This window comes from Hyla sarda, chromosome 4, assembly GCF_029499605.1.
Source record: "Hyla sarda isolate aHylSar1 chromosome 4, aHylSar1.hap1, whole genome shotgun sequence".
Lineage (NCBI taxonomy): Eukaryota > Metazoa > Chordata > Amphibia > Anura > Hylidae > Hyla > Hyla sarda.
Window position 1 is genome coordinate 230,858,932 of NC_079192.1, and position 14,156 is coordinate 230,873,087.

The following is a 14,156-nucleotide window of genomic DNA, read 5'->3' on the forward strand; positions in this document are numbered from 1 at the left end:
GGTCCACATCCTGACTGACTAGATGTGCCAGCCAATCAGGGACCGCGGGCGGGACGCGGAAGTGAGAGGCTAGGATGCCGCTTGGAATGAGCGTGATGTGGTGGAGCCCGGCGCTTGTAGCGGAGCTCAGCCTGTCTGTGTATGTGCCCGGATACGTGAGCGAGCTGCCTGCCCTGTCCTCCCATTATGCTTAGAGCTGCGGTGTCGTTACACTTGCTGCTCTGGTTACTGATGCTCTGCTGCTCTGCTTCAGCTGAAGAGAAGAACCCGTGTGACACATGCAGAAAGTTGGTGGACAGGTTCCACAAGGTAAAGACTGGAGCAGGTCATAGATCAGAATCGGGCAGGAGATGGTCATAGATCAGGATCGGGCAGGAGATGGTCATAGATCAGGATCGGGCAGGAGATGGTCATAGATCAGGATCGGGCAGTGGATGGTCATAGATCAGGATCGGGCAGGAGATGGTCATAGATCAGGATCGAGCGGTATATGTCATTGATTGGGAGATGGTCATAGATCAGGATCGGGCAGGAGATGGTCATTGATCAGGATCGGGCAGGAGATGGTCATTGATCAGGATCGAGCGGTATATGTAATTGATTTGGAGATGGTCATAGATCAGGATCGGGCAGGAGATGGTCATAGATCAGGATCGGGCAGTGGATGGTCATTGATCAGGATCGGGCAGGAGATGGTCATAGATCAGGATCGAGCGGTATATGTCATTGATTGGGAGATGGTCATTGATCAGGATCGGACAGGAGATGGTCATTGATCAGGATCGAGCGGTATATGTAATTGATTTGGAGATGGTCATTGATCAGGAGCGGGCAGGAGATGGTCATAGATCAGGATCGGGCAGTGGATGGTCATTGATCAGGATCGGGCAGGAGATGGTCATAGATCAGGATCGAGCGGTATATGTCATTGATTGGGAGATGGTCATAGATCAGGATCGGGCAGGAGATGGTCATTGATCAGGATCGGGCAGGAGATGGTCATTGATCAGGATCGGGCAGGAGATGGTCATTGATCAGGATCGGGCAGGAGATGGTCATTGATCAGGATCGGGCAGTGGATGGTCATTGATCAGGATCGGGCAGGAGATGGTCATTGATCAGGATCGGGCAGGAGATGGTCATAGATCAGGATCGGGCAGGAGATGGTCATTGATCAGGATCGGGCAGGAGATGGTCATTGATCAGGATCGGGCAGGAGATGGTCATAGATCAGGATCGGGCAGGAGATGGTCATTGATCAGGATCGGGCAGGAGATGGTCATTGATCAGGATCGGGCAGGAGATGGTCATTGATCAGGATCGAGCGGTATATGTCATTGATTGGGAGATGGTCATAGATCAGGATCGGGCAGGAGATGGTCATTGATCAGGAGCGGGCAGGAGATGGTCATAGATCAGGATCGGGCAGTGGATGGTCATTGATCAGGATCGGGCAGGAGATGGTCATAGATCAGGATCGAGCGGTATATGTCATTGATTGGGAGATGGTCATAGATCAGGATCGGGCAGGAGATGGTCATTGATCAGGATCGGGCAGGAGATGGTCATTGATCAGGATCGGGCAGGAGATGGTCATTGATCAGGATCGGGCAGGAGATGGTCATTGATCAGGATCGGGCAGGAGATGGTCATTGATCAGGATCGAGCGGTATATGTCATTGATTGGGAGATGGTCATAGATCAGGATCGGGCAGGAGATGGTCATTGATCAGGAGCGGGCAGGAGATGGTCATAGATCAGGATCGGGCAGTGGATGGTCATTGATCAGGATCGGGCAGGAGATGGTCATAGATCAGGATCGAGCGGTATATGTCATTGATTGGGAGATGGTCATAGATCAGGATCGGGCAGGAGATGGTCATTGATCAGGATCGGGCAGGAGATGGTCATTGATCAGGATCGGGCAGGAGATGTCATAGATTAATGCACATTCATTGACCATGTTACTAGTGTCTGATCACACAGGAGTAACATTGAGCCTGCTTAGCTGATGTGTACATTTGCTGGAGGACATGGCTGCTCTGGTATTGTGTAGCAGTGCTCCTTTTGTCCTCATCTGAAGGATTACAAGTCTGTAGAGATGCCTCTGGACGTCACTGTGTTATATTATCCAGGACAGTGGTCTCCATACTGTGGCCCTCCATATTTTGAACATTTACAACTCCCAGTTTCCTGAGAGTTGTAGTTTTTCAACATCTGGAGTGGCCACAGTTTGGAGACCACAGATCCAGGACTATGTTTACTGCACAGAGTGACAACTAGCTGTAAGGGATCATTCTGATCCTATATATTTTTTCTCTCTGCTCATCTCCTGTAAATAACAGACACCCGATGGAGCCTATTCTGGTTAATGGGACCTGGTGGTGTCAGCTGTGCTTGACCCATTCAGAGTTTATTCGGCACAAAAAAAACACAGATGATAGGACCCTGAACAAGTGGGAGCACAACAGCAGTGCGGTCACCTGTAGGTAGATCCAGTATGTGAGATCTTACTATAGACCAGCAGGGGATTTGTAAGGTCATTTGTGATGCTGTGTATTTTTATTTCATGCCATAAGCAACTGGCAGACTTTCTTTTAGAGCACAATCCAGGAGCAGCTGCAGATATCACTGTAAATAGGTGATCGAATACAGTATCAAATCTGCAGATGCTTTGAAGTGAATGTACCCTATCCGATCTTAAGGTGGAGTAGTCGGAGCAAGTGTTAACAGGGCAAATCTTTTGTTACATTTTGCCTTAGTATGTAAATATAGCAGCATCCATTTGTCTGTAGGCCTCTGTCTGTGCATGCTGGGAGTTGTAATTTAGCAACATCATGAGGTCCACAGTTTGGAGACCACTGCTCTATATATATCCATATTCTCTGAAGGTGGAAAGGTCAGAGCAGTAATACCTTTATCTTACATTTTCTTCAATTTCTGGTGAATATCTGTTATATAGAGATCAGAATTGTTACTTATTTACCTTATAAAATGTAATCATTCGGGGTCAAAGTGTTCAGACCCCAACCGACCACTAGAATAAACCAGGAAAACTGCACGCTTAGCATGTTCTCTCGCAGCTCTATGGGATGTGACCTGGCTGGCCTCATAATGTCCTCATGAAGTCTTTGGGGTCAGCGCCCAGATCTGACATATATTTGGGAGAGAAGCAAGCGGCTGCCCACTTCTCTTCCTGTTCATCCTCCTCATCGGTAAGGGTGTGAATACTCAAACCCTGACCAATGTTATGTCCCTAGGACATGTCAAAAGTATTTTTTCAGTGACTGGTGCACATTACAGGGTTAGTCCAGAGAACTGAACTTATCAGACACCTATCCACATCCTCGGTCACTCCAGCCCCCACCCTCCCTTGACGAATGCAATTGACGGCCCGCTCATCCAATCACCAGTTAAGGCAGGACATTGCTGTTGTCAGTGATTGGCTGAGCAGACTGTCGCTTGCATCCATCCAGGTAGGTGTTGGTCGGAGAGTGCTGTAAGTAGCCGGGGCCCCATACAGGAGATCGCGGGGAGTTCCACCTGTCGGACACCCTGGATGAGACACTTTTCCCTATCCAAAGGATAGGGGATAAGATGTCAGTACGCCGCGGTCCCTCTGCTGGGAGCCCCGGGATCCCCGCTGCGGCACTGCGCTATCATTACAGCACAGAGCGAGTTCGGTCTGTGCGTAATGACGGGCGATACAGGGGACGGAGCCGCGTGACATCATGGCTCCGTCCCTCGTGACATCACGGCCCATCCCCTTAATGGAAGTCTATGGCAGGGGGTGTGACGACCGCCACACCCCCTCCCATAGACTTGTATTGAAAGGGGCGGGCCGTGACATCACAAGGGGCGGAGCCGTGACGTAACGATGCTCCAGCCCCTGTATTGCGCGTCATTACGTGCAGAGCGAACTCGCTCTGTGCTGTAATGATAGCGCAGTGCCGCAGCGGGGATCCCAAGGCTCCCCAGCAGCGGGACTGCGGCTTACTGACATCTTACCCCCTATCCTTTTGGATAGGGGATAAGATGTCTAGGGGCGGAGTACCCCTTTAAGGGGTTTGTTCATTTATTGGCAAAGAAGGAGAAGTCCAGCACTAGGTGCAGCAAATTCTGGTATTTATTGTAGGATCAAGCATACAAGCAATGCATCAAGACAGGCAGCTGACGCGTTTCGGACCTCTAGGGTCCTTAGTCATAGCATATTGATCCAGTCCGGGGACGCTGCCGGCTTGTCCGTGCACAGGTGCTTGATGCTAGCGAGGAAGTGAGCTGTCTGCACACAGTGATTCTTTGTCCATTTATGTTACAACTGCTTCTTACTTAAGAAGGTTAGCTGCAGCTTCTCTTACCATCCTTAGAAACACAACCGGCAACATTATCTTTAGCCTTTAATGTACTTTTTTTAAATTTTTTATCTCTGTTGAATGTTGCTCTTAATATATGTCTCTTCCTTTTTTGCAGGGGCTAGAGCAAACATCTAAAAAGAATTTTGGAGGAGGAAATACAGCTTGGGAGGAAAAAACACTATCCAAATATGAATCTAGGTACTCCAATATTTTAATAAAAAACAGAGGTTTCACACCTATTAATAAATAGCATGCAGTTGATTAATCGATTCATTTACCTAAAATATGTATGAAAATATAGTTCTTAGAACAGAACTTTATTCATAAACTTGGAAGATTTAAAGTTTATCTGTTGTTTTAAAAATAAAAATTGACATGTTGTAGAGACATCTCAAAAGTTTCGATTGGTCGGGTCTGAGTGTTCCAACCTTGACCAATTGGGAAAATGAGCAGGAAGAAAGGTGCTGCTGACTGAGACAATCCCATAGACTTACACTGTGAATTTGTCTTGCTTACCATGCTCTTCTCCCATCTACATCTAGCTATCAGTTGCAGTCTGAACACTGAGACCCCGACCAATCAAAACTTTCGACATATCTCTACGAAATGTCAAAAACTTTTTTTAAAGTAACCATGCCCATTTAAAGGGAAAGTGACAGGATGGTCACCCGCACTTCCTGAATATACAGTGACCCCTCGACATACGATGGCCCCGACATACGATAATTTCAACATGCGATGGCCTCTCAGAGGCCATCGCATGTTGAAGGCAGCATCAACATACGATGTTTTTTTATGTCGGGGCCATCGCATAAACGGATATCCGGCAGCGCAGACTTCTTCAGCTGCCACCGGATAGCCGTTTACGGTGCCCCGTGAGCTCCGGTGATGGTCACTCACTTGTCCTCGGGGCTCCGCCGCGTCCTCTTCGGGATCCTCTGCATCGTCGGCGCTCTCCATCGACGTCATCACGTCGCTGCGCACGCCGTCCCGTCATCCAATAGGAGCGGCGTGCGTAGCTACGTTATGGCGGCGACGGAGAGCGCGGATGTCGGGGAAGCAGAGGCCTTGCCTGTAGGGGACACGGCGACAGTGATGGATGGCGACATCCCGGGCAGCGGTGACGAGCGGTGACGGTCCGGAGCGGCGGTGACAGGTGAGTACAACTTTCTCTAACAGTGGTCTACAACCTGCGGACCTCCAGATGTTGCAAAACTACATCAGTAGTTTTGCAACATCTGGAGGTCCGCAGGTTGTAGATCACTGTCCTATACTTTACATTGCACGGATCCCTCAACATACGATGGTTTCAACAAACGATGGTCCGTTTGCAAGGGATTACCTTCGGATGTTGAGGGACCACTGTACAGTCTTATAGTGCACGTAACTATAGACCCACACCATAAGCCTGTACATTGAGATAAGCATGGGTAGCCCTCCTGTAAGTTTCCCTTTTGCGATAACCATTAATGGTTATTTCATGAACAGGGAGGTCTTTTGGGTTGATATGAGAAAAGTAGGATTATATGACTAGTACTGACATTGGTGGCTGCATTCTTGCTCTGAACTTTCAGTTTGATATTATGTTAATGTTGGTTTTGTATTTTTTCTTTAGTGAAATCCGTCTTGTGGAGATTATTGAAAATCTATGTGACAGCAGTGACTTTGAGTGCAACATCATGGTAGAAGAACATGAGGAGCAAATAGAGAAATGGTGGTTTAAAATGTAAGTCTGCAGAATGTTGGCAGTGTTTTCCAACATTATATTTTGCCTAAAGATACATAAGTGCCCAAAGTAGAATGACTATAAAAGAGCATTATATTAATAATCAAAGGATTATGTTGTGAAATAGAATAACTATTTTAATTCATAGCTTACAGGAAAAAGGAGCATTTATTCAGCAAGTGATAGTGTTTAAAAAAAATACACATATATAACATCCCAGAGGTTGTAAGAGCACATATAATAGCATTACGTTAAATAAACCTCATGGTGAACAAACAAAAATAAAGTAAAGTTATAGCTTCTGGAATGTGACAATGAAAAAAAAAAAGACTAATAACTTAGTCCATAGAAGATCCAAAGCAGGTGCACTCACCAGTTGGCTGATAGGAAACGTTATTTATTAAAACATCCAGCAGGTGAGAGGCCTTGACAAAGCAGACTGGTCTGTAGAACAACCATAGACCAATGTACCTACTCTTTTCAGCAGGATGTTTTAATATGTATTATTTAATGAAGTTTCCTTTAAGCACTGCCATTTTGGATCTTTTTATGCACTATTTTGTATAATACTACTATATAGGCTGAGCACCTTCTGGGTGAAGTGTGCAGTGGGCACTTGTTAATACACGTGGAAGTCAGTCTGTGAGTGTCGTGCTGGTGTAGATTCCATCCACAAGTATCCCGTTTAGGCCTTGAGGTCCAAGTAGTTGATTAGGTAACTTATAGTACTGTTGGAGGCCATTAAAGATCTTTAATATCTTAGCCTATCAATGTAGGTAAAATAAACAAATTTCTCGATTTCTTTCTTCTACTCTATAATGCACTTGCCTTACGACTGCAAACTTTAAAACCTAAAAACACCCTACTGGGAGTTCACAGTTCTACCACAAACTTTACTGACACCAGAGGGTATGTATACATTTGTAAGCGTCAGAGTGGTCAGGCCCATGGCAGTGTCTTGCACTCTAGATACATTTTTTTGCTCCAAATGTAATTTCACAAACACTTTAAAGAGTACCTTTCATGATCTTGTTAAATGTTATAATCCTCCCAGTTCACTGCCCCATCATGATAAACCACCCCCTGCCTTTATTTTTTATTATTTGTTAGTTTTCTACCTTGATATCACTCTGTATTTTCTGGTCAGTCAGATTCAAAGACTGGGAAGGGGCGTTACCCAGCAGGCGTGACGTCATCTGAAGCCATACAGGGGAGAACTTCCTCCCTCACTCTGCTACACACAGCCCAGAGCAGTTCAGTGTGTGAGATGAGCTCTGATTGGCTAAGGCTGCACACATACTCCTCGGCATTTCCTGCTTTTGGACTTCTGCTAGGCCAAAGTCTGTGCAAAAGATGGGGGAAAATGTGCTCTGGACAAGTAGGGAGACACCTAGTGGCAGCTTTTTAAAACTCAAATAAAACATAGAAAACTTCATTTTTAAATAAAGTACATTAGAAAGATTATTTACCATAAGGAGCGCAATAGCAAAAATTAGCTTTAATGAGAGTCCCCAATTAACGTGTCATAGAGTCATGTCAGAAGTTGTTATTAGTGGCAGACTGGGTGTCAAGACTTTCACCAATTGTTCAAACTAAAGGAGAGCTCCGGCAGGAGGATTTTCTTTCTAATTGTGCCCATTTGTGGGGCCTCCAGCGCTCCCGTGAGTCCTTCGGTGTCTGGCACCAGTGCCCCCCACAGTAACAATCTTCCTGAAGCTGCACCATAACTGTTGTCTACGGAAGTACCTGGGCTCAGTATGTCATACTGTAGCTCAGTGAATCGCCAGCCAAGATGAGACATTACTGCAGCGAATCAGTTACTGAGCTGCAGTATGGCACATTGGGTCCTGGGTTATTCCATAGAAGACAGTCACGCTGCAGCTTCAGGAAGATGATTTCATCAGGAGACTGGAGCAGGACTCAGGAGGCATCAGGGGAGCGCCGGAGGTAAGTGGATGTGTTTTCTTGTTTTCTTTTTAATATCCCTCAAAATGGGCCACAGTTCTCCTTTAATGGGCTGGGCTGTCTCTCCTCGCTCACTGACGTTCTATAGGGATCATCTTCATCAAGAGAACAAAGATAGCACTCAGCTGAGTGCTCCTGCTCTTTGTTTTAGCAATCTGTGGGGTCTTAGGAACTGTCTCTATGACAATTCAAACATTTTGTGAAATGACAGTAACAGTTTAAGGTGACATCATCCAAGTTCACATTCTTAAAAGGAATCTGTAATCTCTATGTTTGGCTCAAAAACTGCAGACACCTGTTAGGGTATAAAAGCAAACTACCCTTCCTGGAGCTGATGGTGGTCGCAAACAATGTAAAACCTCCTTCAAATTTATCAGCCAAGTGTCAACGATGTGGAGCTGTGTTGCTCAAAAGTATTTCAGTCAAGGTGGGACTGGGAGGTGAGGGCAAGTGGGAGGTAGCTCCACCTTCTTGGCATTTGGCTAAGAAACTAAAATGTAAACTTTGGTAACCACCAAAATTGGAGGAAAGGTACAGTTTGTTTTCTATAACCTAACGCTGGCTGCAGTCCTGAGACGGAAAAATAGAGCTGACACTTTCCCTTTAAAGGAGTTGTCCTATGATTACAAGTTATCCCCTTCCTATCTGATTATGGTGGGTCGGACCTCATACAGCTTCCATAGAGAATGAGTGAAGCAGTGACGCCGTGCATATCCTGCCACTCCGTACTGATTTCCCATTCTCAAGATTGCGGAGCGTCTTAGCTGTCAGTCCTCCTGCAATCAGCTTGTTATTCCCTATCCTGAAGAAAAGGGATAACTTGTAATCCTAGGACAACCCCTTTATTAAATGGGAACTGTGACTGACTTGCTGATTTATGTCCTTTAGCTTTGGCAAGTTTGTATTGTTTTCTTTAGTATTGTGTGCACATAGATAACATTCATCGGACTCCTTCTTTGTTGCCTTTCTGTTTAAATGTTGAAAATCTATCCTTGACTTCATTACACTCAGATACCACATACAGCCATATGGTTGAGCATGAAGGTACATTCTATAAGTATGTGAAGTAAAACTCTGTAGATATAATTGAAATGGCATGTATGAATACCTAATGAAAGTAACATAGTAGATCACTAGATGTAGCCTGGACACGCACAAAGCTGTGCGTGTCACTCCCAGGCTAACTGCTTGATCTGACTTATAGCAGGAGATGGGCTCCATTGAAAATCTATGAAGCCCGTCTCCTGCAATGAGTCAGATTACGTGGCGAGCCTGATGGTGTAGCGCACAACCACAAGCTTCTTCAGGCTATATTTAGCAATAGGTGGGGGTCTCAGCACTATCTTTATCTTAGCTAGGAGTACACTATGTTAATAAAGAAACAATACTTAATTTTTTTAAATATTTTTACACTTGTTTTAGTGTCTATTGCCTATAGTGGGTCAGTAGATCTGACATGGCAACCACAGAGGCCTTTAGAAGGCTCCAGGCTGCTATGACAGCTGATCCACTCCTTGCAATTGAACTGCAGGCTGTGTGCGTGTGGTGGGGGGGGGGGGGGGGGTTGTTGTTTGGTAGTTGGGGCAATTGGAAGCCCGATAGGTGCTGCACCTCTTAGAAAAAACTCAAGTATTTAGCATTATCTAGTTTTAGTGAGTAAATTAAAAATATTGCTGATACATTCCCTTTAAGCAGGGGGAAATTATACAAAGAGCCTGATCACTGGGTTTCCTTTTAGTTAGTGTTTTATTGAGTATTTGATGTTATGGTTCTTGACAGGAGGAAGAAGTATCCGGATTTACTGAAATGGTTTTGTATAGAAACTATTAAGGTGTGCTGCCCTCCTGGGACATATGGACCTGACTGCTTAGGTAAGAAGCATTTTACATGCTTTGTACCTGAATTTGTTTTTATTCGTTACACATTGTTAAAGGGATATTTGAATTTCAATCTTAAGCATAATAAATAAATCAAGAAACTTTACATAGTTTTGTTATATACTTAGTTTTTTCATTAATCATCAACAGCAGTATGTTTGCTATATTGTATTAGTCTAGGAAATCTTGTAATATAATAAATTAGTCAGCACTGTGGATAAATATCTGCGATAAATATATAAATAAATATATGTATAAGAAACAATGTGAACAAGTAAAAAATATATAATAAAAAGCTATAAAAAAGAGACGTACCTGAATACACGAATAGTAAAAACTGGAGTGTTGTTCATTGTTGGGTGAGGGACATTATGAGGGTTTTTGTAGGTGCCGGAGTGCTAGATAATAAATAAATGTATAACTAAATAAATATATAAATATATGTGCAACAATTATCGTAGGGTAATAATATATATATATATATATATATATATATATATATATATATATATATATGCTAGCAAGGAAGTACTATAATGCTCAGCAAGCCCACCTGCAGTGGGGATGGTAAAGGTGCAGTCTTTGTTGAGAATAATTGGACTTAGTCCCTCCGTATACTGTCCTGTGGATTCCTACTATTGGAATATGCAATATTAGAATATTATGATTCCATGCAATAATGAAAGTGCCGCATTATGACTCTTGATGTCCTAAGGGGAGAGTACCTGGTGATTTTGGGGAAGTTGTACTCACTCCGGTAGTGTAGCACTTCTGCGGTTCTTCTGCGGTAATGATGCGGCTTTTTTCTTGATGCGGTAGTTTATCCAAATAGAAACGGAATCCTGTTGAATACTTGTGCAGTGGGAGTTCGCCCCGGCCGGTGGCGTCTCTACCTACTGCTGACAAACTGGATGTCGCCTGGTGGAATCGGCGATTGCAGTGACGTCACTGAACGGTGGTTGAAAGGGTCCAAACTTCCTAGGTTAATTGTTGCACATATATTTATTTATTTATACATTTATTTATTATCTAGCACTCCGGCACCTACAAAAACCCTCATAATTGCCCTCACCCAACAGTGAACAAGTCTCCAGTTTTTACTAGTGTATTCAGGTACGTCGCTTTTTATTATATATTTTATATATTTTTTACTTGTTCACATTGTTTCTTATACATATATTTATTTATATATTTATTTATCGCAGATATTTATCCACAGCGCTGACTAATTTATTATATTACACTTATTCTTTATCTTGGTACATTATACAGGGATTGGTACCTTTTGGTTAAGCAGCAGTGGATTATATATCGTCACTACATAATTATATACCAGCGCGGGTGTTGCATATCTTTTTTATAGTCTAGGAAATCTTCTTTGAATTTAACGGCAACAGCTCTTTTTTTTTTCTTCTATCTTCAACTCCAGGATGATGGCAAACTCTTTATGAGCAAGTCCTGGTCAGTACCATTATCAGACTCTGCTTTCATTACTTAACAATTAGCAGAGATGTTGATGAATTGAAACAAATGTGTATTGGAAATTTGAATAGCTTTTAATTATACAAACTGATTTAAAGGGAACCAAGTACTAGTCTTTACCATATATAATACTTGGCGACACGTTATATATGGCTAAATCTTTATCCTCACCATCCCCAGGGGTCCTTTTTGCCCCCAGGGATGGTGAGGATATGAAGTTATAAAGGCTGTCCTGTAAGTAGTCCCCGGGGCTGGAAACTATACTCACCAGGTCCCATTGCTCCGGCCATAGTGACATCTCCTCGACTTGATTGACTACCTGCGTCACCGCTCTGCTCCGTCTGCTTAGGCAGTAGAGCGTTGCATCAACAGAGGCCGCACTCAAGATTTATTAGATGTATCTGCCCTGCGTATCCTACGTACTCTGCCCTGTGGGCCCCCCATATCTCAGTTAGAGCTTGCATCTCCCTGCATATCTTTGATGCTGCAATTGGGACTTATAAGTTACAGATGCTGGATTCTAGGAACAGACTGCAAAGCTTCAGCTTTCCTGATACGTTTATTACCTGGGACTTATTCTTATTGGCTTGCTAAGAAGTAGCCTTTTGACAGGTTGTTTTGGATTCGCTACCATCTTCTTCATATATTTTCTACCTGCCCCTTTTGGACTCTGCCATCTTGGGTCCGAGGAAGGGGCAAACAGCAGTGGAAAAATAAGTCCTTTACTCGGATCACCTCCTTTATACAATGGAGCGAGCTTATTTTGAACCAAGAAAACCACTTCCTCCAGGTGCTCCACCGAGACCTCTTCTGGCCCTATTCCTTTGTTTAAAGGGTTACTCCGTTGCTCAGTGTTTGGAGCAAACTGTTCCGAACGATGGAGCCGGCATCGGGAGCTTGCATTTAAGCTGCGGGGTGTGATGTAATGAGGGGGCGGGGCTATGACATCACAAGCTCCCGGCTCCAGGGTTCGGAACAGTTTGTTCCAAACTCTGACCAGGAGTTAATCTGCTATGAAAAAGCTACTGTGATGCTGTTTTATGACTTCTCAGCAGGTCTGGAAGACTAAACACACCACGATGAAACACTCTTCATGGGAGAGAAAGCAATAGCATTATGGTGGATAGGTGAAAGACCCCCGAGAGTTGTCCTGCAGATAGCATTGCTTAAAGGGGTACTCCAGTGAAAACCTTTTTTCTTTTAAATCAACTGGTGGCAGAAAGTTAAACATATTTGTAAATTACTTATATTAAAAAATCTTAATCCTTCCAGTACTTATTAGCTGCTGAATGCTACAGAGGAAATTCCTTTCTTTTTGGAACACTGATGACATCACGAACACAGTGCTCTCTGCTGACATCTCTGTCTATTTTAGCAACCATGCATAGCAGATGTATGCTAAGGGCAGCATGGTGGCTCAGTGGTTAGCACTGCTGCCTTGCAGTGCTGGGGACTTGGGTTCAAATCCCACTAAGGACAACAATAAATAAAGCGCGTTATTATTATTATTATAATAACGTCAGCAGAGAGAACTGTGGTTGTGATGTCATCAGAGAGAATTCCAAAAAGAAAAGAATTTCCTCTCTAGTATTCAGCAGCTAATAAGTACAGGAAGGATTAAGATTTTTTTAATAGAAGTAATTTACAAATATGTTTAACTTTCTGCCACCAGTTGATTTAAAAGAAAAAAGGTTTTCACCGGAGTATCCCTTTAATACTTTAATTGCTCATGAAAACGTGGTTTATAAAAATAGGAGCATTTCCCAGATGTTTCACAAGGTGTGGGCTAGGTGGTGTGACCTCCTCAGACGCGCTGTACTGCTCCTTCCCTTCTCATCTGAGTGCTAGTTAGCGACATACCTGATAGCTCCCTGACTATATCCCTCGGAGCTCCACTTCCTCCATACCAGTTCTAGTGTCCCCGCCCCCCCCCCTCCCCTTTGTTTTCTTCTTTTCTACTTAAGTTGTAGTCTAAATTTTTTTTGCCTGTGCAGTCAAGCATAGGTTATGAATAAAAGATATTGTACGGGCTCTTGTGTATGCTTTTTGTACACCTATTATTTAAGTGGATGTTCCATTCATAGGTTTTGCATTGCCATCAAATTAAGAACATATTTACATACAGATTGTTTTATATTTTTGCAGCTTGTCTAGGCGGATCAGAAAGGCCATGTCATGGGAATGGATTTTGTAGTGGTGACGGCACCAGAAGTGGAGATGGGATGTGTCTCTGTAATGCGGGATATACTGGCCCATTTTGCCTTGAATGTGCAGATGGATACTTCAGTTCAAGCAAGAATGACACCCACACTTTTTGCACTGGTATCTGCTATTATTACTGCTATTTTGATTTGTGCACTAACATTTGTTTCTGATTTTATCAATATTTTCTTTCAAATTATCTGCTAAATATTTTCAGTTATTCTGTAAAAAAAAATAAAAAAAATAATCTGATATGAAAAATTACCATATCTCTCACAACATGGATACATCCAATATGGAAGCACAGACATAGGAAGAAGAGAGAATGTGAAGAGGAATAGTGATTGATCATGTTTACACATCCTGTTAAGACCCCCTTGATTCCCCCCTCTTCAATGTGGCATATGTGTAAAAGCTGGAAGCTGCCTGGATTCAGGTTTTTTTTTTACAGAACAAAATTACGTTTTTCACTGTTTCCAAAGGAAACCAGCAGGACTGCGAATGTATTTTTGGAAATCTGTAACTCAAGATCTGCTCCAAAACCAGATA

At 43.5% G+C, this 14,156-nt stretch overlaps 1 protein-coding gene across 1 annotated transcript in view; it reads left to right on the forward strand.

The window, feature by feature from the left end:
* Window positions 1-50: 50 nt before the first annotated feature.
* Window positions 51-14,156, forward strand: part of CRELD2 (cysteine rich with EGF like domains 2) — a 33,942-nt gene continuing 19,836 nt past the window's right edge. Inside the window, exons 1-5 of the mRNA XM_056573717.1 lie at window positions 51-309; window positions 4,471-4,553; window positions 5,971-6,081; window positions 9,826-9,917; window positions 13,551-13,727. Of these exons, the coding sequence (XP_056429692.1) occupies window positions 187-309; window positions 4,471-4,553; window positions 5,971-6,081; window positions 9,826-9,917; window positions 13,551-13,727 (586 nt within the window). The 5' untranslated portion in view covers window positions 51-186. The remainder of the gene's footprint in view (window positions 310-4,470; window positions 4,554-5,970; window positions 6,082-9,825; window positions 9,918-13,550; window positions 13,728-14,156) is intronic.